At 31.6% G+C, this 27,587-nt stretch overlaps 2 protein-coding genes across 3 annotated transcripts in view; one reads left to right on the top strand and one right to left on the bottom strand.

Annotated features, from left to right (window-relative positions):
* The window catches only part of LOC115889466 (extended synaptotagmin-3-like), a 41,950-nt gene extending 37,686 nt beyond the window's left edge, over positions 1–4,264 (bottom strand). The window contains exons 1-2 of the mRNA XM_030909451.1: positions 4,108–4,264; positions 1,282–1,416 (exon numbers count right to left, since the gene is read on the bottom strand). Of these exons, the coding sequence (XP_030765311.1) occupies positions 1,282–1,320 (39 nt within the window). The 5' untranslated portion in view covers positions 1,321–1,416; positions 4,108–4,264. The remainder of the gene's footprint in view (positions 1–1,281; positions 1,417–4,107) is intronic.
* A 4,652-nt stretch (positions 4,265–8,916) lies between these two features.
* Positions 8,917–27,587, top strand: part of LOC115889468 — a 46,892-nt gene continuing 28,221 nt past the window's right edge. Inside the window, exons 1-3 of one of the 2 annotated variants that reach the window (XM_030909455.1) lie at positions 8,936–9,016; positions 13,549–13,663; positions 18,493–18,647. In XM_030909455.1, the coding sequence (XP_030765315.1) occupies positions 18,615–18,647 (33 nt within the window). In that variant the 5' untranslated portion in view covers positions 8,936–9,016; positions 13,549–13,663; positions 18,493–18,614. Of the gene's footprint in view, positions 9,017–13,548; positions 13,664–18,492; positions 18,648–27,587 lie in introns of both variants that reach the window. The other variant, XM_030909454.1, reaches the window with a different exon arrangement.

Genomic DNA, 27,587 nt, shown 5'->3' with positions numbered 1-27,587 from the left:
TAATTTTTCAAATCAAAAATATAGCTAAGTAATTATAAGAATGTTATTTCTTATCAATATAGTAAGTATACTACAAAAATATTTTTTAACAAATATACAGGGTTGTTCACCATATACGACACGGAGTATTGTAGCTAAACGATTAGATTTTTACAAATTTTAAGTTTTGGGTTCGTTGAAGGACTATTAGAGCAGAGCTACAATTTAAAAAAATTTTACAAGATACAGAGTGTTTCAAATAAGTAAAAAATATTATAGTTGTATTTTTTTAAATGGAACACCCTGTATATTATTCTATTTTTAGATTCTACGATTAAAATAAAGGTAAATTTGATTAAGGTTTATCGCACTTAAACCTTACCGTTTTTGAAATATTTTCAATTTTATGAAATTGTAATAAACTTTTTATTTAATGCTTCATTTCTCCAAGGGTATCAAAGTTTTTAATACTAAATATTTACTGAAGATTACTTATTGATCAAATATTGTGTTGCAATAATTAAAATTTTACTACCTTATACAGAGTGTTCAAAAATTTATATTAAATAATTACTAGCTTTAAACAGCAATAACTTGTTTAATTTAAATGGAACACCCTATATATTTTACGTGAATCAAACGCACAATGTAATTGTCTATCAAATTGTATTATCGACAATATTAGTATCTGTACTTTGAAAATTTGTTACATCTTTAAAAATAATCTAAAATGTCAATATTCCATGGGTATAGTGATTAATGAGGTCTAAATTATAAGAAAATGCATTTTCTACGAAAACTTGAAGAGATAGGTAAAAAATGGTATAATACAATTAAATTTTGCATATGATTCACGTAAAATATACAGGGTGTTCCATTTAAATTAAAGAAGTTATTGCCGTTTAAAGCTAGTAATTATTTAATATAAATTTTTGGACACTCTGTATAAGGTAGTACAATTTTTATTATTGCAACACAATATCTGATCAATAAATAATCTTCAGTAAATATTTAGTATTAAAGACTTTTGATACCCTTGGAGAATTGTAAAAATATTTTTAAATTGTAGCTCTAATAGTCCTTCAACGAACCCAAAACTTAAAATTTGTAAAAATCTAATCGTTTAGCGACAATACTCCGTGTCGTATGTGGTGAACAATCCTGTATATCTACATATACTCATATGAAAGTCATTTTTGTAACTAACCTAATATCAATGAATGAAAAAAAAATTGCTAAGAAAAACAATTATCAGAAAATAAATAGTATAAATATTAAGTAAGAAGCAAATCAATTACCTACCTTTTTTAAAAATACTAATGTAGTTTCTCCATAATCCATAATTTCATTTTATATTAAAATCCAGCTCTTGTATACGTTAAGTTATACGCTTGTAAACCATGTATGGTTATAATAATTTAATATTACTGATGCTTTCTAAAATTAAAATATATAAATATAGTAATTTTATTTAATTTTTTCTTGGGTTTAGGTCAGGTAAACAATGAGAAAAACGGTTTTTTTTATTATATATAAATTACATTGACATTAGTTAAATATAGTAATTAGTAATTATTTCTAGTAGATAATATAGTATTGTGAATCACAGTGTGTACATGTAAAACCACTTTAAGATAAGCTTGATTTAATTCTGTTGTAAGACAATTACAGTTTTTTTTATAGATTTCAAGTATTAAAATGTACTCATTACTTTGATTTCACCTACCCGATGAAAAGTGTAACAAAATCTCTTTTAAATTCAATTTTCTTGAACATTCCCCAAGGAAATGCGTTTCGATCAGTAGTACTTTTTTTAGTCTGGTCAAATTGGGGTAGCTCAATAGTCTGGTCAAATTGGGTATTTTTTTTGAGGAATGTTTTGGGGTAGTTCTGATTTATTTTGTTCTTTATGTTATTTGGGGCGCTGAATCCGAATCTGATGTTTGCTAACAAAATTTCGCAACGCAACATTGAAAAAAAATGCAAAAAAGAAAAAAAATTATTATGGGGTTTGGTTGAATTTTGCACTTGAAAGAAAACTCTTAGTGAGTTTTCTCGCGCAGTCAAGCAATATTATATGATATTTTTATAAGAAGGAAATTTGTATTGTCTGTATTTCAAAATCGTCCAGTGCAGTCTGATTTCTATGTAGTTGTTTACTACATAGGTCTATTAGTTATTCTAGTTTGCTTGGGGATCTTTAAAAACATTAATGATGGATTCCAAGTCATTATTTTTATTTAAAACTTGAAGAAAATTTAATTTCCCCTACTTAAACATTTCCGAAGTTATTAGACACTTATTTATTGCATGAAGGATTAATATAATTTAAGGATTAATATAGTATCAAAGCATAGTTTTGTTGGCTGTAGAAAAAGTATCAAGGTGTTTGAGATACCTGTCTGGTTTTAGTCTGTTTGAGATACTGTTTTCTGGTTTTAGAGAGAAGCAATTTTTTATACCGGGCTACATAGGCCAATCAAAATTACATTCCCCTTATTGTTACCGTAATTATTTAATGGGGACAACGTGTACTTCTCGCAATATGGATATCGGCATCCTCCTCAGCTTGAGGATACAATTTTTGCCTTTTTTGTGAGACAGTAGGCACTCTGGAATTAGTAAATAATATTGCAGCGGATTGCTTTCTTTGCATACTTGTCGATCTTTCTATGTCCTTGGTGCTTCCACAATCTTCACCGAGTATCAAAAATGACAAGAGAGAAAGAGTATAGGAACTAGCTCAAACCGCAAACATGTATTATCTGAATGTTTTACTAATTCGATGCAATAGTTGGATTGTAATGATAGTTCTGATTTATATCTGTATAGAGTTGTTCATTATTGCAAGGAGTTTTACTTTTTCACTTCATTTAAATTTCACAGTTTAAGAATTACCACCCATAATGCGCTTTATACTTTTCTATTTTAATAAGTGACAGTTGATTCTTTTATCTGCAACCATTTCCTGTACTTGTATTTACACATATTCTAAATATAATATAGATAAATTTTATTTTCATTTATTATCGGAAATGGTATATATTATTGTTGAAATCACTGTCTATATGACATTTAACTTAAGCGGTCTATACACACGTAACGATTTATGGTACTGCATACAGTACGATATCCATCGAAACTGCCGCATTAACGATAAATCGTAGCGTGTGTAGGGAAATTGGATGGTTTGCAGTATGCTGTCGTCAAATCGTTTGCAGTACGGAGCTTCCGTAAAATGTCGTATCAACGGGTCGTATCTGGGGTGGGGTTTGAAAACACTTTTTACACCATTTTCCCTTTTTGATTTCTTTTTGTTCATCATCTTCAGATGATAGATATCAGCAATACCGCAGCTACAAGCACGGCAGCTTTCTTATTTGAAATTCTTGACATAACAGTAGCCCTTCCCGACGAAAAGTGAATAATTTGAACTGCGGCAGTATAAGGTGTTGCATCGTGTGTACAAAAAATGGCTGTACTGCAAGCCGTACGATTTTACGATCTGCAGTTCAACACGCAGTACGATAAATCGTTACGTGTGTAGGCCGTTTTAAAACTAAAAAAGCACATACTAGACTTTAATAATAAATTTAGAGTATCGGAGTACAAAAAGTTGGTAGGTATCAGGCCGAGGCAACCAAAAAGACAACCAAAAAGACAACCAAAAAACGCTAATTTTCAACTGGTTGTTGAGCCCTACCAGTTTTTCAGAAAAAAATTTAACAAAAGTTATATTTACTTGAATTTTGAATAGAAATATTATTTACGAAAAGTTGATATTTTTAAAGTTAAACAAAAAACCGCAAAAAGTCCAGTGTTTCCGACTTTTTTGCATTTTTTCGCCGCGTTTCCAGCGCGCGTAAAGTAGTTTCACTTTAAAAACCTCTTATTTTCAAAATTTTCATAAACCCATATATAGACGGACTGTAGAAAAAAATAACTACATAAAGAAAATTCAAAATGCGTCTTTTAATCTCAAAAATGATACGCCTCTGTTAAGTTCATGTTTACAAATAAATGTAGGTATCGCATAACCTTCACAATCGGTATATCTTTTCTAATAGCATTACAAAATGACACATGTTAAAATATAGTCTAAAAATAATACATATATAAAATACGTACCTAAAAATAACAACGATAAATGAATGTATTTGCCCAAATTATTATTTTTAAAATATTTTGTACGGAACTAGCAACGAGGTTAGGTGATAAACGCGACTGGAAGCGTATTTTTTGTTAGACTACACGTGCTCAGCATTACTGCAACATTATCGACAATGACGTAGGTTAGTTAGATATAATCGGGTCGCAGTCTCAAGTTGAATACCAGATATATTTAGTCACGCCATCGCCAGGTTAAATCACCGTTTCGCAATTGAAAATCCATTGAAATCGTTTTAAACGACAACTATTATAAACAAGAACTAGGCAGTTTAAGGTTGATTCCCGCTATACCTTCCATATCAGCTCCCTACCGTTTCCCTTCCTTTTACATAAAATATTATATCAGGTAAATGAATAGGACAATGCACACTATCCGTTCCGTTTCCCTTCCGTTCTATTCCATATCCTTTCTTTCAATACATTTTTTTGGCGGACGGACTGAAGCTAAAGGCGGGTTCTCACTTGTCAGTTTCGCTGACGCAGTCCAACTGATCCAGTGATACTGAACAAATAATGAACGTCAGAACACATTTCATGGTAAATGGTCAGTACATTCGTACTTTCAGTTGAAGTTATATGATATGTTTAATTTTTTACTTTTTCAACATATCAAACAACACCTTTTGAAACATATCCTTCAATTTACTACACTCAGATGCAAAAAAAACGCAACCGAGAAATTTTTGGTCAAATTTGTGTTATATTATATACAAGTGTTATATTTTTGTTATTTTTAGCCCTATTTTCATAATTTTTTTAGCAAGTTGTATATAATTATGTCAACTTTAATTCGTAAACTCAGTACCTTATAAAGTTTGGTATTTGGCATATTATACAGGGTAAATCGAGGGGTATTTTTTACCCTAATTTTAAAACACCCTGTGCAATAATTCCGTGTGTAAATTTTCCTAAAATATAATTTTACGGTCAGAACCATGTCTCATGAGCATTTTGTTTTTTGGATCATGCCAGTACATGTCTTCGTTAATTTTTAAGAGCAAAATGAACTGATCACGATCAATTTGCATTTTTTTCAATTATCATTACTTTTTGATGTAATTTTTTAATATAACGAGATGGTGTTGGTGACTATTGTCGTAACGTCATATTACGCTGCCTTGGGTACTCTATACTAAATTAAAAAAAACGTTAAAGACTGAAGATACAGTCCTGGTTTTAATAAACATTAATAACGATAACAGAAACAACGATATTAAAGAAAACATCTGTAATACTCAAGTATACAAACAGAAAAAAAAAATTGTAAAAAATACCCTAATACTTTGTATTGCCTCCCTTGGATGCTATAATTGCCTGTATATGTCCATTCATACTGCCATTGAGGCTGCATATATCATATTGCGTTATGTTTTCCCATTCTTCTTTAAGGACCAAGCGAAGTTTATTTAATGAAGCTGGTACCGCTTCGCGACCTCTAACCCTTGTACCAAGCATTTCCCAAACGTCGAACATGATGGGCAGTTCATAGTCATGGTACAAAGAAAACAAGGTATGATCGATAGCGGCACCAATTTCGTTTGTTCGTAGTTCGCGCATACCACCTGTGATTTCACTAGGAAAATAAGGAATAAATAAAAAATAAAGAAAGTTGACAGAAGATCTGCATTTTTTGTATTTTTTGGGGTTATGGTTAAGAATTGTTTATTTTTAAGACTTTTTAGTTCGTTTAATTTTAGTAATGTATTGTAATTGTGATAGAAGTAATTCCAAGGGTGAAGTTTATTATAATTAGTGGAAGTAATTATAAGGGTGAAGTTTATTATAATTAGTAACCTGTGCTTCTTTTTATATGTAGATGTTTCAGGTTTTGAGAATAAATCGGTTGAACGAAACCCAAAATGTAGAGGAAGTATTTGCATACCCAGAATATACCCATCAAGGATTATAGCTCAAATTTCCTTTAATGGTAGGCAATTATTCAATGCAAATTAACTTTTTAAGTGACTGAAATATTAAATAGTTTACAATATGGTATATCACTAAAAATATATTACTTTTAGGTACAATTAGGGCCCGATACATTTCAAAAAGTAGAATATTATTTTATATTAAATGAGGTATTGTACAAACAATCAATTTATATTAATACTGGAGATTAAAAAATTACAGAATAAATAGTTCTTTTTTTATACTACAAAAATAAACTATAGAATACTCTATAATATGACATGTTTTTAAAAAATAAAATAAAAAAGTTATGTTCCGGCCGAGATTCGAACTTCGAACTCCGGTCTCTCGCTTCCTAGCCTGACTCTTTACGCACTGCGCCACAGTAACTTGCTTAGCGATAATTCAAAGACGGTATATAAACAAAAAAAACACGTTTATAACAATATCTTGACGATTTGAACTGGCGCGCGGAGCGTGCTGACCAATAGGGTCTGTTATCAACTGTGACGTAGCGACCAACCTGCGCAATATCATACCTTGTATTCTTTGTACCATGGTTCATAGTAGTATATAGTTCACAATAATCACCAAAGCCGCCTTGCCATATTAAAAAATAACTTAAAAAAGAAATGATAATTGAAAAAATTGTAAATTGTTGGTGGCAAACTCATTTTGCTCTGAAAAATTAACGAAGGCATGTATTGTCATGATCCAAAAAACAAAATGCTCAGGAGACATGGTTCTGACCGTAAAATTATATTTTAGGAAAATTTACACACGGAATTATTGCACAGGGTGTTTTAAAATTAGGGTAAAAAATACCCCTCGATTTACCCTGTATAATATGCCAAATACCAAACTTTATAAGGTACTGAGTTTACAATTAAAGTTGACATAATTATATACAACTTGCTAAAAAAATTATGAAAATAGGGCTAAAAATAACAAAAATATAACACTTGTATATAATATAACACAAATTTGACCAAAAATTTCTCGGTTGCGTTTTTTTTGCATCTGAGTGTAGTAAATTGAAGGATATGTTTCAAAAGGTGTTGTTTGATATGTTGAAAAAGTAAAAAATTAAACATATCATATAACTTGATTCGCTTTCACAAAATTTGTATCAAAAGGACCGTCCCACAGTGGATCGACCCAATGTAATTTGCTGGACATTTAGCAATTATGCAAAATTTCTAACTTAAGACATTTTTTTGAATAAATGTGTTCGAAAATCTTCAAATTTGTTAAGAATAGTCATAACTTTATTATAGGTAACTTACTGAATAGTTCAGGGGTGTTTTTCCAGAATATATATTTTATTTGAATTTCCGTATTAAATTGACTATTACAAATTAAACTGCATAATTTCATATTTATTCCAAAACTTAATAAACTTTTTATCATATTTTTATTCTATATGAATTATGACCTTGCGATTTGTCCAGTTCTTCAATACCAACATGTATTCATAACAATAATTTTCAAAGTCTTAATTATTGTATAGTGTATCACAAAAAATTAAATTTTAAACAAAATTTTCCATAGCTATCTTTGCTGCAAGCGGCTGCAATAAAACTTTGTATTCATAAGTTTAGCATAAAATAGAGAAGTCATACCCATCAACAAATAATCGGGATTCGGTGGGACTTTTTGATAATTACGAAAGAAACACGCATACTATAATAAATTTCGCTGTAAAATGTATATTTTCACGGAGAATAGAGTTAAATAAACACCAAATTGTTTCAAAATTTCTTTTAAATTATTCGTTAAAATATGGGCTAAAACTTTTGTATGGGACACATGAAATAAGTCATTTATTTAATCCATAATTTTTTCTATAAATTTCCCACATATTAAATATCTTTAACAAGAAACGCATATATTGTATACCATAATATTATAGCTTTGGTTGAATTTTTCAATAAAATTCGATTTTAGTTGATTAAATTATGGCTTTTTAAATATGTATTTGAAGAAATTTGTATTAAAAGTTTAAGTACGATTTTAAGTGTTATGTCCAGAATCAAACATACGATCGTTCTACTGTGTGTCTGTCCGTCTGAGGACTCCATTCGGGTACCCCTATCCACGTTTGGTTCCAATCGACTTATAATTAATGCAAATCCTGGCGATTTCGTCCATTTAGAGGCATCCTTAGTCCCACCCTGATGAAGATGTAAACGAAACGTCGGCGTCGTATCGAACTTTGCAGAGTGGGACCGTGTATACCGTCATCAATCTTTGACGTTTCTGTCACAGTGACACGTGTCGTTACGGTGAAATTGGCTTGGTCCAATCAATCGATATACCAAATTTCATTTAAATTAAACGATTTTTTCTAAGCCGTAGACTGTTCTTACCACTTTTCCTCTCGCCTGTCATGTCCTGTGTTGTGTCACTGCCTTGAATTTTTACTCCCGGCACGCGTAAAGAAGTTTCACTTTTACTTAAAAGATTACATACTTATAGATAGATAGGTATACATTAGATACCTATATTATTATATATTATTTATATATATTACGGATTATGTATAGACTTTTTAAATAAAATTAGTACGGCACTGATAAAACGGAATTTCATAGTCAGCCATATTAATCCCCTTCGCGTTTAACCTAAGTTTGTTGATTTGCCCCTTCCTTAATCTTTTTATTCAAAGTGATTTACCCTGTATAGGTAAAAAGAGTTTGATCAATACTATGAGTATATATTTTACTACAGAATATTGCATTACGATCCCTAGAAAATTTGTTGATTTTTTTTAGGAAAATCTCAACATTCTTAGAATTCTTGCATATTCACAGTTCAATTATAGTTCAGTGTAGAATGGTGTCAATTTTTTTATAATGTCAGTGTCAAAAAACACAAAGGTGTAACAAAGAGGTGAAATGTCGTCAAAGATAATTCACTCAAAAGCGCACGTTCAAAAAGTTATTGATAGTTTAAATCGGTAAGTATTTTAATATTTTTTGACCCTTAAACACACAAGCGGGATCCTCTCCGGGACCCCGCATGAGAATTTACATTATACTTATTTTATTATTGCATATATCTTGTATCACGGGTTTTAGCTATGTGTCGGGCAATGTCATTGTGGTCATTCTTCCTCTCTGCTGCAATGTTTCATGGTGATGGTTTTTATCTAAGAGTGAGTGTGAATTGGTGGTACGTGGGGTCTCGCAGGGACGCGATACATATTTTTTTGTATTTTTGGTGAAATATTTTTGTCGTTTTGATAAAAATAGAACGTTATGGAAAAAACGACGGAAACTGTATTGGAATACCTACATCGCACTAACTCCTGCATCGTGTTACTATTCCTTCGCCAAAACAGGTGCAGCTTCGCCCTTCGTGGGTCCAGAACTGACACTTAGCGTTCCAAAAAATCTCCCAAGGGACAGGCTCTGTGAATGGGTTAGGGGTACGACGCGACGTTTTGGGACTGGAATTGACAGTCCCGGAAGCATATTTGTATGTTGCACACATATCCATTCGGAATTAGTCGGGTCTGCTGCGATTCGGCGGTATGTAAGTTATACTCGGGAGAGCACTTTCTTGGATAAACCGAGTGCAATATACAGAGTAGCGTAGGCGTTATTATGAATAATTATGTTTTGTGAATTGATGACTTATATTGACATAGTATTGTCTATATTATATTTTCCAACCCTTTTAACGATATAGCATGGGAGCAAAAATAAATTATATATATGAATGAATAGGCATACTGATTCAAAATTTAGGGAATCGGAATAAAGAACACCGATACTCTAGAAGATCAATATCTATCGCCCAACATTACCTAGACATAACCTTAATTTTTACAAGTGCTTTATAGCTAGGATCATAGACGCTGCGATTAGTGTTTTATTTTTCTAAATTTAAATAGCATGGAAACGTTACCGGAAAATTGCGAATATAAAAAAGTGGATTAAAACTCATTTCAATTACGACTGAAGAAGTACAGGTGAGATTTAAGTTTATTTTTTTATGATTTAAGGATAAATCCATAGCACATAATTCTTTAAGATGATTGTAAGCGTTTCACTAAAAACATACTACAAATGTTTACAAACTAGTTTACATATCGAAGAGAACTAAAAATATTTAGCTAAAAGAAAGATTAGGTATATAGTCTGTGAAACGAATAACTTTGAATTTGACAGTTCCCGCGGGTTTTTCTAGTGTTAATTTTATTAGGTTAGCAACTTGCGACCATGCTGACGCAATGCCGTCTCTAATAGAACAGCCTCGAAGCGAGATTTATGACGTCACGCTAGTTAAATACTACGGATTAATAAATATTTTGTAAAATACATGGAAAACATAATAATTCCTCGTATTTTTGGTTTGTATTTTAAAAACGATATAGTTTACATGAAATATACATAATATACAGTTAATAAATACAATATATATACCTATTTATAGTAATAAATAACTTTCGCAAATAAACCAAATGAACTATGAACCATACAAATGCTGCAAATGTTTTACAATATACAAATAATGAATAGGTACATAAGATAATGGGTAAAATGTAAAATATATTTGATATTTTGGGGTTTGAAAATCGATCTAATTTAACAAACAACATTCAATATCTACTACTTACTATGGCTGAAATCGTATTCCATAGTCAATGTAGATAATTTTAGTGTTAAGAATAATAATTTAAAAAAATACGTGGTCATCTTTTGACAAGTTTATATTGTTTTATTAATTGCAGTAAACATTATGTGGTGTGAATATTTTATATGTAATTTTTTGGATTATATATTCGACACTATTTTTTTCATATGACACAACACTGATGAAGGCTATGATGTTAGCCGAAACGTTTTTTTTTAACCAAAAAAAAATAATGAAAAAACAAATGAAAATTTAATCAGCGTTTTTCCCGAACCTAAATCCCAAGAAAATAAAAAATTTTAGAATAATTTTACATATAAAATGACAGCGATCATTTCATAGCCATCGCTGCAGCCTTTTTTCTATGATATTGTATTATTTGCAAATATAATTTTTCGAACATTGATACTTGCAAAATATACATATACATTTTGTGAATGCAAATAATAATACATCACTATTAGTAGATATTGAATGTTTTTTGTTAAATTAGATCGATTTTCAAACCCCAAAATTTAAAATATATTTTACATTTTACCCATTATCTTATGTACCTATTCATTATTTGTATATTGTAAAACATTTGCTGCATTTGTATGGTTCATAATTTATTTGCCAAAGTTATTTATTACTATAAATAGGTATATATATATATATATATATATATATATATATATATATATATATATATATATATATATATATATATATATATATATATATATATATATATACATATTGTATTTATTAACTGTATATTATGTATATTTCATGTAAACTATATCATTTTTAAAATATAAACCAAAAATACGAGGAATTATTATGTTTTCCATGTATTCTACAACACATTTATTAATCCGTAGTATCTAACTAGCGTGACGTCATAAATCTCGCTCCGAGGCTGTTCTATTAGAGACGGGATTGGTCTGATATTTAGAAATGTCAAAAGCTGATGACATTTTACTTTTGTCATTTGTGTTGATTTTTGTAAGAAGAGGAAGAACTGTCACTTGTTTTATTATTTTCCTTTTCTATTTCACGAAAGTAAAAAGAGTTACCTATCTGATTCGTTCAGGCACTCAATTTAAAGAATATCAGTAACTTTTTTGACAGAAGAATTTTATATTTACCATGTTGGTAAAAAATAACGGTCAAAATTCAAAGTTATTCATTTTATAGACTATACCAAGCGTTTTGTTGATTACTAACCAAATGTATCTCCAAATACAAAATTACAAAAAATATACTTGTATTTTTTTAGTAATTTGTTTTAGTAATTTGTCGTGAATTTTTGATATGAAATAGTTCTTTTAAGATTTGTTTTCAGGAATGCGCGAAAAAACGCCCATTAGCACAAACTGCATACATTTTTTTTATTGTTTAATAAATTGTGTTTGACAAAACTCCATTTTGTATACATTTATTGTACAGGATTATAATTTTATTTATAGATATTTATATTTTCACACATAGTTTCTATAAAATCACTATTTTTTAAACATGTACCAGCTTTAGTTAAGTTTTATGAATTATATCAAAACTAACAGTACACGACGACATAGGTCAATAAGTACCGTATGATCGAATAAAAACGGCGTCAACGATGGCTATGAAATGAAGATCGCTGTCATTTTATATGTAAAATTATATGGGAAATGTCATCGATCGTCATTTCCAAGCCAACTGGACGCCGTTTTTTTTCGATCATACGGTATGTCTTTTATAGCATTTTAAAAGTTATGGTAGGCAAATGAATGGGCATCTCACATTTATATCTTAAATCATTCTCATTGTAACCTTCTAAATACAACTTAATTAAACCACAGTTTTAACTGCTTATACCTTATAAAAAATAAACGTAAGTAGGTACCTATGACACGTTATATACAACAATTTTGAAGGTTTTTTTAAGGAGACTGAGAATATCATAAAAAATATCAAGCGTGTTTCATAAAAGAATAGTTATTTACCTAACTAGTTAAGCGCAACCTAACTCCTATAAGCGCCAAAATTAAACTGGTATAGGTAGGTATACATACATAATATGTTACAATGTTTCTGTACGTTGCATTCGCTTTATCCAAGAAAGTGCTTTCCCGAGTATAACTTACATACCGCCGAATCGCAGCAGACCCGCAGACCTGACTAATTCCGAATTGATAATCTGTGTGCAACATACAAATATGCAACCGGGTAGACAACTCAAAGGGGGTACAAGGATATCTTCCACGAAAACTTAAAGGGATAAGCATGCAAAATCAGTGGGAGGAAGCAGCGAACAATAGAACGCAAAGGAAAGAATTGTAAACTCTGTTAACACCAAACAGTAAGCCACAAAGTAATGAGATTTTTGAATGCCCAGCGTGCGTTAGAGATACCACCACGTATCGGGCTTTTCAGTCACAAAAAATCTCATGAACAAAGACGCCTTGCGTAACCATCTTCTGATGCGTGTCAAATACTCGTCAGCGAGTAATGGCATTAAGTTAGTATTTTAATTAAGGGACAAAGTGTTAATATTCATTTATTTTACTGCCTTGCAGATTTTGACTTTGTTCTACTTAGTTCCCATTTAGCGTTTTTAATGAATTTTTTAGTGAATATTCTGTTTTTAATTATTATTTAATAATTACACTTTAAAAATAATTGAAATTATGCAATTCATTTAAACTACTATTATTAAAAAAAGTAATTACTTATAGAAGACTTATTTTTCATCTGTGGAGTCCTTAGGGGACTCCTGTTGGGTTTTTACGTTGTTATTAATAGCATGTGTGTTTAAGGGTTAATGTAATTATATTTTTGTTAGTGTTCCTAAGTTGAAATTTTAAAGTTTAAAATTTATTTTAGCGGAAGTAACAGATGTAAGAGACTAGTTCGCACGAGCAAATACGAGAGGAATGCTCCAGAAATTCGGGATTGGTGGAATCAGTTATTTCAAGTTCTTGAATCCGATGCTCTAGTCGTAAGAATATAGAAAAATAAAAAATTAAAAATTTGTACATAATATCTCAGTATCAGTATTTAAAAAAAAACTTCATTATAAGTTTCTTAACCGAAAATTTGGTTTCAGTGAACTATCCAGACACAAATTTCTTTTAGAAAATGAAATATGAAGCATATTTTACCTTAAAATAAATTTCTTATAGCGATGAGCAAATGCAAGACTAATACTAAAGCTTCATTCAGAACCTCGCAATTATTGGAAAAAATTAGTGGTTTCAATTAGCGTAGAAGTTTGTTCCTTTAATTTCAATGTGAGCATTCAGAACGTCAAAATTAGTGGTAGACATTTTCAATTAGTGGAAAAAGTTATCAAACTTTTGACTTTTCCACTAATTATACTTCAAAAGTTGCGACACAAATGTCATGAATTGTGGTTAGAAATCAAAAGTTGATTGTTTTGGAAGCTAAATATTAGGCTTTCTCTACGGATACATCTGACTAACGCAAGCTGTTGCTAGGATATTCTGTTAATTTTAATTGTGTTTTTTAAACATTGTGAATGATCGTAAACTAAAAAGTATAAAGTGTAATTGAAACAACTAATTTATTCCACTAATTGCGAGGTACTGAATGAAGCTTAAATCTCGCTTGGTCTTGCAGTCTAATAGTAGTCTTGGTCTCGCTGCAAGGCTCTTGCATTTTTAATGGAACTTTCAGACTGCACCTTTTTAAAGGCACTTTCTACGTACAGTAATCGCAAAACGTTTTCCGATGCACTTCATCAATCATATCGAAATTGACACTAAAGCCTATAAACCTGACTATAGTAAACGCCACGAATGTTTGGGAGTGATTCAGCGCTTGATGAAGTTAGAATCGACACGCGCGCTATCATTTTTACATTAAAAGCGTAATTTTTTACCGCTGACGTAGGTTTTTAAAGGCCCGGTCTAATCATCTACCTGCGCTCCTCCTACTTATTCTAAAATGTTAGCGTGATTGACAAAGACGATACTATATCGCGTTTCTTTAACTGATTCGTTTTTGTGCGTTAGTCCATTGGTGTGCTTGCAGTGCGACCAATAATGGGGCATTCCATTTTATATTTATAACCAAATATATGTTTTGACAAGACTTTGACAGTTAAAACAACAAATTACAACAGATTATATATTGATTATTATATGACTTGAAACACCACGGCACTGGAATTAAGTTTTATGTGACCTTGAACAGATTAGTTCACAAGGTAGCGGCCAATGAATCACTCCCAAACATTCGTGGCGTTTACTATAAATGATATTTTGGCAAAAATGTTTAAATTTGTTGTATTATTAGTGTTGTATTAATTCTATTCTGTATATTATAGAGCAAATGATTGTAGCAGATATTTTATTTAGATAAAAAAAGGTGCAAAAATTAGTTTAAACCAAATTTTATTATCGCTATGTTGGTCACATTGCACAAGTTCAGCAACGTTTACATTAATTCACGTTTACATTGATTCATCCCATGAATCTGTCACAATCTGGCAAGAAATTGTTTTGTGATTACTGTAAAAAATCTTCAAATAAGTAGTATTTTAAGTAATTTAAAGCAAATAAATATTTTTGATTAAAGAAACGATGTCCGATCAAGAATTGTATTTATCAATATACAGGGTAGTCTGAACTGTATTCGGGAAACTTCGGAAGCATATTCTGCAGATAAAAATAAGTAAAAACATTCGTATAAATTTATGTTCTAAAATGGTGCATTTCGGAGACAGGGTGTAGAGGTTTTATTTCTTTTTTTTTTTCTAAATAATTTCTAAATAAACGTATTTTACTATTAACAAACGTATATACTATAATATATCGTATATACAGGGTGCTATAAATTCGAGGTACGAGCATTGGTATCTCGGAAACCGTAATAGATACGAAGATGGTTGAATAGGAGCAAAGTTGCCTCCTTGGAATGTTCACCAAGATGCCATCAAAAAAGTTTTAAAAATTTCAAGGACTGCTGAGTTTTTTGGAAAAAACAGATTTTTTTGGAAATCAGTTTTATTTTCGTCCTTACTTTTTAGAAAATCAAAAACTAATTGCACATTCCCATAGCCACTTTATTAGGGATATCTGATAGTATTTTTAGATTTTCAAATTAGTTCACAATTTATGAGATAGAGAGGTCAAAAAAAAATGTTTAAGTATGGACCTGTATTTTTTATTTCAGATTTTGAAAGAACTCGGTCTCTTGAGTACAATGATATGCCACATTTGATACTTTTTTTCCTTTGGGTATATTAACAATATAACAAAACTATTTAATTATTATTTAAAATTATTTCAAGTCCTACTCTGGGTTTTTAATCTGATTATATTTCATCCCAACAATATTGATCAGCGCTAATTAACATTGATTAAGGAAAATCAAGCCAATTGAAAGATTCAAATAAATAATATCCAGGTCAACAATTTAAACATTTTATTTCTTATATTTTAATTTTTTTAAAGATAATTTTTTTTTCATTGTGAATTTGAAATCTCAGTGTACGATCTAATAATATGCAAATCTAATCGTAGTTATTATAAAGAAATCAACTTCTCCAAACTAGTCTCTAATGCTCTACATGTTCGAAAGGGTTACCACCCTCCTTAATGCACACATTTATTTTTCGTTCAATCTGATTTATAGCTCTTTGAACATATCTCGATCCTATACTTCCGAATGCATTTTGTACTCTTTATTCTAAATATTGAAATGTATTGATTTCACTTTTACAAATGACCTCAAGTAATGCCCCCCCTTGGCAACAGGTCCAGGAACCTCGCTGGCCATTATACTGCTCTACCATTTTCAATCTATCTTCCGGGGAAATTATTTGATTGTTTATATTATATTATATTTATGTTATTTATTTTATATATTATGTTGTTATTTATTTTATATTATATTTTATTACTTTATTGCATTTGATTTTCCATATTCAATGTTTTACTCCATGTCATTGTTAAGTTTGAAAGCTTATCAATATTGTAACGATGAATAGATTAAATATTAAAAAAAAATAGAGCCGGACTTGAAATTAGTTTAAATAAATTAATGTGTTCAAATGACCGAAACAAAAAAAAATACTAAATGTGGCATATCAACGTTGTTCAAAAGAGTGAACGGTTTTTAAGATATTTGCGTTTAAGGGTTCCGATGTGTCGATTTTAGCGTTAACGAAATCAGGAGATTAATTTATTTAAAATCTCTTTCTTCTTCTTCGTCGTCTCTTCATGTCTGAAGAATCGTGACATTATGGCTATGTGCAGTTGATGATTTTCATCTTCCATCGTTGGCGATCTTCCGCCTCTCGGAGATTTGATTGAAATGGATGACCTGTAATATTTGCTATTTGGTCAAGCCATCTCGATGGTGATCGTCCTCTGGGTCTTCGACCTTCTACTTTGCCTTGTACTATGATTTTTTCAAGGTTGTCTTCACCTCTGCGAGTGATATGACCGAAGTATTGCAGGATGCGTCTACGGCAGATGGTGGATAATCGATCTGTGATGCCGAGTTCATTAAGAATTGACTGGTTCGTTCTTCGAGCTGTCCTATCCCATGGAGCATTCTCCTCCAGCACCACATCTCAAATGCATCTATACGGTGTCTATCAGCGCTCTTGACGGTCCATGACTCAGACCCGTATAGGAATATGGAGAACTCCAAAGATCGAACCAGGGTTTTTTTGGTGCTTTTAGTAATGCTCCTATCTGTCCATATTTTTCTTAGGCTCATCATAGCCGTCCGTGTCATAGCTATACGCCTTCTTATCTCTGCTTCACAGCCCCCATTATTTGTTATTAAAGACCCTTAGTATATAAATTGATCTACTCTTTCTATATTAGGGAGGAGGTTGTGTAATCGAACTGCACCACTTCTATCAATCAGCATGAGTTTGGTTTTATCAGTGTTTATTTTTAGACCTAGATTATTGCTTTCGATGGTAACTCTTTCCAGCAACCGGGTCATTTCTTCCTCACTTTTCGCTATCAGGGTGGTATCGTCCGCGTACTTGAGGTTGTTTAGGTAAAATCTCTTTACATTTTATCATTTCACTAATACTAAAATCGATGCATCGTAATCTTTAAACGAAAATATCTTGAAAATCGTTCACTCTTTCGAACTAAACAAAGAGCACCTTTTTTAGATAAAAAAAGTCCTGGAATGAATTTCCATTTTTTGAACTTACTGTATCTATAAGGATAAAAGAAGTACCATCAGTAGTACTCTCTACCCTAATGGAGAGTACCCTTTCAGGACTGTTACGGAATTTTAAACTATCGCCATTCACTTTTCTAATAAAATATGTGTAAGAGTACTAAATTTCAAGAAAAACGGTTCACCAATATTTTTAAAAATGAACAAAATATATTATTTTTATTTAAGCTTTTGAGGGATGTAACTTCGTCGGGAAGCATTTTACGGCATATGTTTATAGGAACTTTTTGTTTTATTTTCATCTGTAGAATCACCCATCAAAGTTAGATGCACTATTTTTTTGACAACCTGTATATCTACAGTGCTAGCAATAAAAAAACGCTGTAAGAAAAAATGGCAGCATTGACTTCCCTTCATTCTCTGTCATTTCAAATAACGTGTTAAAAGCTCTCAGTAAAGTCAAATATGCGTCAAATATTACCAAAATTAAAATATTTTGAAATTCAGTGCAAAATCCGCATTTTTTCTAATTTAAAATTACTTTCTAAAAATGGTTACTTCTTCATAAAAAACGAAAAATGCAAAAATCGTGTGTCTGGATAGTTCACCAGACCCGAAAATTTTAGTCAAACTTTTTACTAATATTTTTTTTAGATATATAGGGGGGGATATCTAGGGATTCGTTCGAAATCTAATTATAAAAATTCCCTGTATTACATGGTATACTGAGTGAGTCAAAATCTAGCTGTTATATTTCTCTCCACTGTCTACTTGAGATGGAACGAAAATGGAAACCACGAAAAAAACATGTAAGTTTTGTCTAAAATGACTGATACTAATTTATTGATGTTTTTTAACTGGAAGTATTTATTCAGGGTGTCAAAAAAATAGTGTATCTAACTTTCGTGGATGATTCTACAGACAGATAAAAATAAAACAAGAAGTTCCTATAAATATATGCTCTAAAATGCTTCCCGAAGAAGTTAAAGCTCTCGAAATGTTAAATAAAAATAATATACAGGGTGGTCCGACCTGTATTCCGAAAACTTCGCCAGCATATTCTTCAGATAAAAATAATTAAAAAGTTCGTATAAATGTATGTTCTAAAATACTTAGTTTCGGATATACGGGGTGTAGAAGTTTAATTTTTATTTAGATTTTTTCCAAATAATTTCTGAAGTAACGTCAATATTTAGATGAAAATTGGTGTCTGGGAGTTTTTTGGTATGAGAAATTTGATTTTGATGTCAATATGACTCCGAGTTGTAGGGGGCGCCACCTACATGTGTTTTAACCAAAGACATTATAAAGATAGACCGAACATCTCATTCATAAATACTCGTTGGTAGTGTATCAAACATTCCAATGTGTCAAACAAGGACAGAAGAGACAGAGAAGTCTAAAATTTCCGACCCCGGCAACTAGGCGCATTTGGATTGTTCTAATGACCAGTGGCGTATCGTTTTTTAGAACGAATTTAATTAGTAAAGTAAAAGTAAATTAATTAGTAAAATTTATAATCCATATTAATATACTACATTAACACTTTTTCGTCAGATGAGTTTTGTTATAAGGTCTAATATAATAATATAATTAATATCCCACATATACCTATGTTGAAACGTTGGTACGTAATTTTCGAAAATCGCTCCAACGTCGATTTTCAATTTAAACTTTCAGTTACTTCTATATAAACTTTTAGTTACTTTTGAATATTTACAGGGTGACTCAGACTTCCGAAACAGTTCTATATTAGGTTTGTGGTTGGTGACTTTTCTTTCAATTTTTTTTAAGAATATGGAGGCAATGGTAAAGCACATTTTAGACATTTTTGTAAACATAGGTGGCCGGAACATATTTTCAAACTAAAGTTGTAGATTTACCATTAAATTTCCATTCCAGAAATACCTAGGGTTGCCACCTGTCTTTTTTTGAAAAGGACAGTCCTTTTGACTTTTTTTGACTTAAAAAGTCATTTTTATTTTCGTATTTTCCCTGAGAAAATTACCTACAGCAAACAGAAATATTCTTTTCGTCCAAATTTAATTAGAGATATTATAAAACTTATAAATCATTTTTTCTTGTTTAGAATAGACCACATTATTTAGAACTTCCCGTAACTTCCTATACCTAAAATCAATATTTAATGAGAAAATTGGTTTTTTGAAAATATAAGACAAGATTTGACTTTCGGTCTTCTTCTTGTATTATGATGGCTCTGATACGAGGCAATTACCTTTTAGTCTCTCAATAGAAGGCATTTATCATTAAAAGTATCAAATCTGTGTGCTACAGTATGGGATTTCTGTCGCATAATAATGAATATTACGTTTTCTTCATATACGTTACCGCAGATTGAGCTCAAGGCTTGGTAGGGTTTGTATAAATAAACAAAATACAAGAAGCAACAAATTATTAAGGCCTAACCCCTACATATATGCTTATTCTCTGCATTAAGTTCATCAGACTGAAGGGAACAGCCATTCGGCGACCGGTTTGGGAGATTTATCTCCATCGTCAGGCCGACTGTGCTGTAACACTCAATCCGACAAACGAAAAGCAGAAAATAGCATTTGAGTACAAAACATACTACTATGGCGAGTGCTAGATGGCGAGAGCAGCTAGTAGTAATAGGTAAAAAGCTTTTTTGGAGGCCTGGGTCACTCTGTATATAGGTATGTATAAAACTAGTAGCCTAAGAATTATTTACAGTTCGTCCCATTCTAAAAAAGGTAACACACCGTACAAATAACTCTAGGAAGAGGTATTTGTACAGTGGTAAAAAAAACTGTCTAAACAAGGCAGATATAAGGGCAGATATAATGAAGCAATAAAATGTAAAAATGTAAAAATGTAAAAAGGTCGGGGAACACCTTTGTTTATTTGTTGAGCAAAATTGCTTTAGAATATCGTATATAATGACCAAAAATGACGCAATTTTAAGAAGAAAAAGTCACTTTCTGGCTTATAATTAAATTTCAAATGCAACGTTTATATTCAAATTTGTTATGATCTACAACAGTTAGGTAGTAATTGAGACGAATTATAATTCAATTACCGGCTACTACGTTCTTGTTTTCATAGATTAATTATAAATATAATTATAAATTATTTTGATTGTGAGAGGCTCCTTTGTGGGACGCCTATGTACAATTACCACGGAAATATAAAATGGCGGGAACAATACCTACCTGTGAAAAGACAAATTCGGGTAATTTGAGCTTATTTGTCCACACATTTGACACTGTCGTACCATATTGAAAATTCGCAGATTCAAAAGTACATTAAACAAAAACAAAAACTATTGAAAAACACTGAAAAGTTAACTTCGGACTTGATTCCGACTTCAAACATACCGTAAGCTAAACGTAGTACGCTATAACGGACCAAGGGCCGTCGCGAGGGGTGGTGGGACGGACAGCTCATTTCATTCTGGAAGACTAGCAGCGACGTTGCCAATAGTTCTAGACGTTTCAGCACATTAAACAGTAAACATGTCCTTTAATAGTAACGCATATATCCTCTGGTTAATAACATATTATTACGCATGCTTCTTTAAAAATAAACTATTAATTTAATTAAGAAATTGAGGTTTATTGATATCCGGTAAAGGTTTTAAAGTCACCTTTTCTGCAAATCAAACTGAGTAGATAGGCGCAAATTTGAGATGCGTGGCAATGTCGCCTTCTCTATCTCAATTGGTTTTTACAGTACGTAGTCAACCTCCGATTGTTTGATCGGGTTAAAATGTCTAATGTTATACCTGTTCTTACTAAATCTATGGTTTTAACTGTTTTGAAGAGTAATAACTTTTCGTCCGTACCTGTATAAAACTACTGGGCGAAAAATACATTTCCGTTATTTTTTACGTAAAAAATGTCTCTTGGTAAAAATCGCTACAATCAACAGTTCTCAAGATATTTAGAATGGAACTAATCAATACATGTCCTTATTGACAAAAATGAACAGTAGAGACAGAGTAACCAGAGTAAGCAGAGTAGAATCTGACTGAAATGGTAAATTTAGGATTTTTTTTAAATTAATCATAAATTTGTCGTTGAAAAAATGATGATAAAACAGTCTCTGTTAAATTTTTCGTACAAAAACATTTCAAATTTATGATTTCAGTCTAATAACTATTTAGTCAACATGTTTAATGTATGTCTATGACGACAGGTATGGTTAATTTCGATTCTAAATCTCTCGAGAACCATTACTCGTAGTGATTTTTACCAAGAGACCTTTTTTACATACAAAACGTCGAAAATGTACATTTTTTTACTCAGTCGTTTTATACATGTACGGACGAAAATTTATTACTCTTTAGACCAGTTAAAAAATATGTAGGTGGTGCCCTCTACAAGTAGAAGTCATATTGACATCAAAATAAAATTTCTCATGTCAAAAGACTCCCAGATACCAATTTTCATCTAAATATTGACGTTACTTCATAAATTATTTCGAACAAATTAAAATAAAAATGAAACTTCTACACCCTGTATCTCATAAACTAAGCATTTTAGGACATATATTTATATGAACTCTTTCAATTATTTTTATCTGCAGAATATGCTGCCGAAGTTTCCAGAATACAGTTCGGACCAGAAAATAGTTAAACCGTTTTTCCTGAAATTTGGTACTCTTACACACATTTTAATGCCAAAGCGAATGAAGATTGCGAAAATTTTCAACAAGTGATATAAAAACCTAGAACTATTCTTCGTGTAGTTCGAAGAGGTGAACAGTTTTCAAGATATTTGCATTTAAACATTACGATGCATCGATTTTGCTATTAGTGAAATGACAAAATGTAAAGAAATTTAAATAAATTAATCTCCTGATTTCCCTAACTCTAAAATCGATGTATCGGAACTTTTAAACGCAAATATCTTAAAAACCGTTCACTGTTTCGAACTAAACGAAGTACACCTTTTTTACATAAAAAAGTCCTGGCTTTAATTTTCATTTATTGAAATTACTGTATCTATGAGGATAAAAGAAGTACCTACCACCAGTAGTACTCTCTACCCTTATAGAAAGTACCCTTCCAGGGCTGTGTACTGGATTTTACACTATCCCCATTCGCTTTGGCATTAAAATGTGTGTAAGAACACCAAATTTCAATAAAAACGGTTTACCACTGTTCCTAAAAATAAAAAAAATATATTATCTCAGTGTTCGATATGGCTTCAGCGGGTACACACGTGTGTACTCGTTGCTCCGACAACTTTATTGTTAATACGAAGTTAGTTACGTGTAAACTATGCAGTTATAGTAGTCATTTACACTGTGTACAGGGTGTCCCATTTTGGTTGAAATCATACGGTATCTCCGTTATTAGTGAAGATAGAAGGGTGCGGTTTGCACAAACCTGTCTCACTTTTTTGTCAAACGGAAGACGCCGTAAACAAAATTTTCATAGCCCTCTTCGTTTCCGAGCTACAGGGTCTTTTTGAAAATTTTGCAATTTGGGACACCTCCTGTATCTCTGTTATTGTTAAAGCTATCGAGAAGGTCAAAAATGTTTATTGTAGAACTTTTTACGTAGAATACAGTGGCGTAGTCTGTTTTTCTACCAAAAAAAATATTTTTGAAAATATGAACTAAAGTTATGTTTTTTTTTAAATGGAACACCCTGTATATTTATAAATTATATGATCTGTCTTGCCATAAGCTTCTCAAAAATATATATCACTCTATATTTATTTTCACTATCCTACTGCAATATTTAAAAGTTTTTATTAAAAGATCATATTTATTAGTAGGCCATGATTGATAATAAAAGAAACTAAAGAATTACTAAAAGTATAATGCTATCTGTCTCTTGTTTTATTTTGGGAGCCGCTAATAAATTCTTTATATATTAGGGAAACTTAACTCTCTACCGCTATTTGTAAATCTTGGAATACGTGTATACGTAAGAATAATCTATCGTATCGGAAATTTTAGATATTCCTTTAGCTAATTTACGTGAAATATACTTTCAGCAAGATGGGGAACATTCCCCTCATAACTATGGAAATATTAGAATAATGTTAAATTATTATTTTTCAAATCAGTGAACTGGAACCAATGAACGCATATTGATAGCCTCCTGGATTCCCGGATTTCGCCGTTCTCGATTTCTGATTTTGGGGATTTTTGAAATACGAAATATGTATATCGTGGGCACTACAACAATGTCGAACACCTGAAAAATGCTTTTAATAATTCAAGATTTAGATATTTGCAAACCCATCCCGTTATAAAAAAAAAGAAAAATATATTCACAGTTTCAGTGGTAACAGTTATTTCAAAAGTAAAATATATCCATCCCAAATAAATTTTAATATGTGTATGACTATTTTAGTAAATACCATTTTGGATTTTTTGTTATTTATCACGGCCTACTAATAAGAAAATGATATATTTTAAATATTGCAGTAAATAGTGAAAATAAATATAGAGTGATATATATTTTTGAGAAGCTCGTAGCAAGACAGATCATATGATTTATAAATATATAGGGTGATCCATTTGAAAAAACATAACTTTAGTTCATATTTTCAAAAATATTTTTTTTGTAGAAAAACAGACTACGCCACTGTATTCTACGTAAAAAGTTCTACAATAAGCAGTTTTCGCCTTCTCCATATCTTTAACAATAACAGAGATACAGGGGGTGTCCCAAATTGCAAAATTTTTGAAAAGACCCTGTAGCTCAGAAATGAAGAGGGCTATGAAAATTTTGTTTGCAGCATCTTCCGTTTGACGAAAAGTGGGACAAGTTTGTGCAAACCGCACCCTTCTGTCGTCACTAATAACGGAGATACCCTATGATTTCAACCAAAATGAGACACACTGTACAGTTAAAGGATCAATTTCAAAAATTGCTCAGTGAGTGTCGAAATGTTTATTGGTATTGTGATGAGTGCGTGACACTGATAGAAACGAAATTAGACATTGTTAAACGAATCGAAGTGTTGGAAAGTCAATCTAAGGAGACAAGAACAATACAAGCAAAAATTCTGGAAAAGCTGGAGTGTAATTCTGCAGCGGAAACCACTAGTCTTTTATATTCCAGTGTAGTTAAAAGCAATAAATTTCCGTCAATTATAATAAAACCCAAGAATGTAAATCAAAACAGCAGTACAACAAAAAATGAATTGGCACAAAAAATAAAACCTTCCGATATATCTGTTGAAGTAAAAAATGTAAACAGATTGGTCAAGGCAATGTACTTATTGAATGCAAGATGAGGAATCGTTGAAAAAACTGCAAACCGTAGCAAACGCTGAGCTCGCCGAGGAGTATACAGTCCAGGTGGCCCAAACAGCAAATCCGAAAATTGTCATTTGTGGCGTACGGGAAACACACTTACAGGATGGAATGGACAACTTCGTCAAGAAGATAGAAAGTCAAAGTTGTATTTCTTCCATAGAAAATCCCCAAATTAAGATAATTAGGAAATATCTTCCGCATGGAAAAAAACTGCATAATGTTGTTGTTGAAGTTTCAGCTGATGCCTTTAACTCTTTTATAAATTGTAAGAGAGTTTTTATTGATTGGGATTCTTTATCCCTATATGAATATATTAATATAATGCGTTGCTATAAGTGCTGGAAATATGGACATAAAGCTGTCCACTGTCGTCAGCAGCATGTTGTTTGTCCATTGTGCAACGGGCAGCACAAAACAACTGACTGCAAATCGACAAATGAAGAATGCACAAACTGCAGATATGCATGTGAGGTATTAAAAATGGATGTGGACTATAGACATAATGTTTTTGATGAAAAATGTATTTGTTACCAAAGAGCACAAGAAAGAATCAGAGCTAGAACTCATTACATATAGCAACCAGTGAAATCCGAACCGAAATTGCCAGAGAACACGTCACTTTACGTCATGCATCAAAACATACAGTGCTTAAGGATTAAAATCTCAGAAACTGAAATTGTAATTGACGGATTAGCTCACAAGCCAGGGATTCTAATGTTTAGTGAACATTGGTTTACGCGGGAAGAAATACCTTTTGTGAAGATATGTGGTTACAACTTGGTGTCCTACTATGCCAGAAATATGATGCGTCATGGCGGTGTATGCATCTGTTGCTCGGGACTTTACAAGTTTGAAGAATTTGGAAGCGTTGCCATAGAGGGTACAGCTGAATACTGTTGTGCGGTGGACAGAACGGTGAAAATTGTGGTTGTGTGTGTATAGAAGAGGATTAGGACCTTTTAATGATTTTATTGTAAGCTTTGAAAATCTATTGAATTGTTTGTATGCGACCTTTAATACCTATACAATAAGTTGAATGCTGAATTTGAATGATTTATCTGTTGCTTTTTTTAATATTCGATCTTTAACACACAATTTTTCGGAATTTAGAAATATTTTACTCACCGAAAATTATGATATAGTTGGTGTCGTTGAAACTAGATTGGATTGCAATATACTTAGTAGTTTTGTACATATTTCCAACTATAGTATTGTAAGAATGGACAGATATAGACGTGGTGGAGGTGTAGCCATTTATGTAAGAACTAAATTTCAGTACACATATTTGGGTGGTTCTTGTGTCGAAGACCTAGAGCAACTATGGTTGAGATTGCGTGTTTCTAAATCTTGTAGCTGTGTAATTGGGGTTCTCTACCGACCTCCACGCAAATTAAAAGAAAATTTTGAATCATTTTTTGATTTATTTGAAGAAAGCGTGTCTAACTTTATATCTGACTGCGATACGTTAATTTGTGGTGGCGACATAAACATAGATCTGTTAAATTTGAATTACAAGTTTACTGAGCAATTTTTAGATGTCTTGGAATCTTTTGGATTAAAGCAAATTATAAACACCCCTACACGCGTTGGCGCTTCCTCGGCGACCTTGCTTGATGCTATAATAGTTGCTGACTCTCTGGGGCCTTATGATTTTGGTACTAAGTACCCAGATATCACCGACCACTGTCTGGTATATTGTAGGTTTAGGAGGCAACATTCCGAGAATTATAAATCGTTTGCTTTTAGAGACCTTAAACGGCTAGATGTGGCTTGGTTACATGAATTGCTTCTGTTGACACCGTTTGATTCTGTATTTTTTATTACCGATATTGACGAAAAAATATCATTTTTCAATGAATTATTGGTTGCATTATTTGACACTGTTTGCCCTTATAAAACCGTTACTTGTAAGAAAAAAAAACCTCCTTGGTTGACTGATACCATAAAAACCATGATTTGTTTGCGTGACAAGGCTTTCAAAAAACACAAAAGGGATAAAAATGCACAAAGTTGGGTATATTATAAGAGTCTCAGAAACCAAACAAATATTGCTCTTAGAAATGAAAAAAAAGCTTATATAGAACATATGGTGTTGGGTTATGATAAATCTTCAAAAGTCTTGTGGAAGAAGTTTCGGGAGTTAGACATATATTCTAAAAAGGAAAATTATATTCTTCCGACACAATTTGATCAGCCTCCTTTAATAAGTAATTTCTTTTTGGATCAGAATGGTATTAAGAGGGATTCCGATTTGGGAACTGTGAGATTTTATAGAGAAAACAAAGCTAAAACTTTTGGTGAACTTTTTCAATTTCGTTTGGTAAATGAAGATACAATATATAGGCACTTATTAAATATTAAATCCGATGCTCGTGGAGTCGATGATATATCTATTAAAATGCTTTTATTGTGCTGTCCTTTTGTGTTGCCATATTTAGCTAATATAATGAATGACTGTTTATTACGTAGTGTTTTTCCCATTCACTGGA

Source organism: Sitophilus oryzae, unplaced genomic scaffold, assembly GCF_002938485.1.
Source record: "Sitophilus oryzae breed Bouriz unplaced genomic scaffold, Soryzae_2.0 scaffold_815_pilon_pilon, whole genome shotgun sequence".
NCBI classification, from domain to species: Eukaryota; Metazoa; Arthropoda; class Insecta; order Coleoptera; family Curculionidae; genus Sitophilus; species Sitophilus oryzae.
The sequence above is the reverse complement of the archived record's forward strand: the minus strand, read 5'-3'. Positions and strand labels throughout refer to the sequence as shown.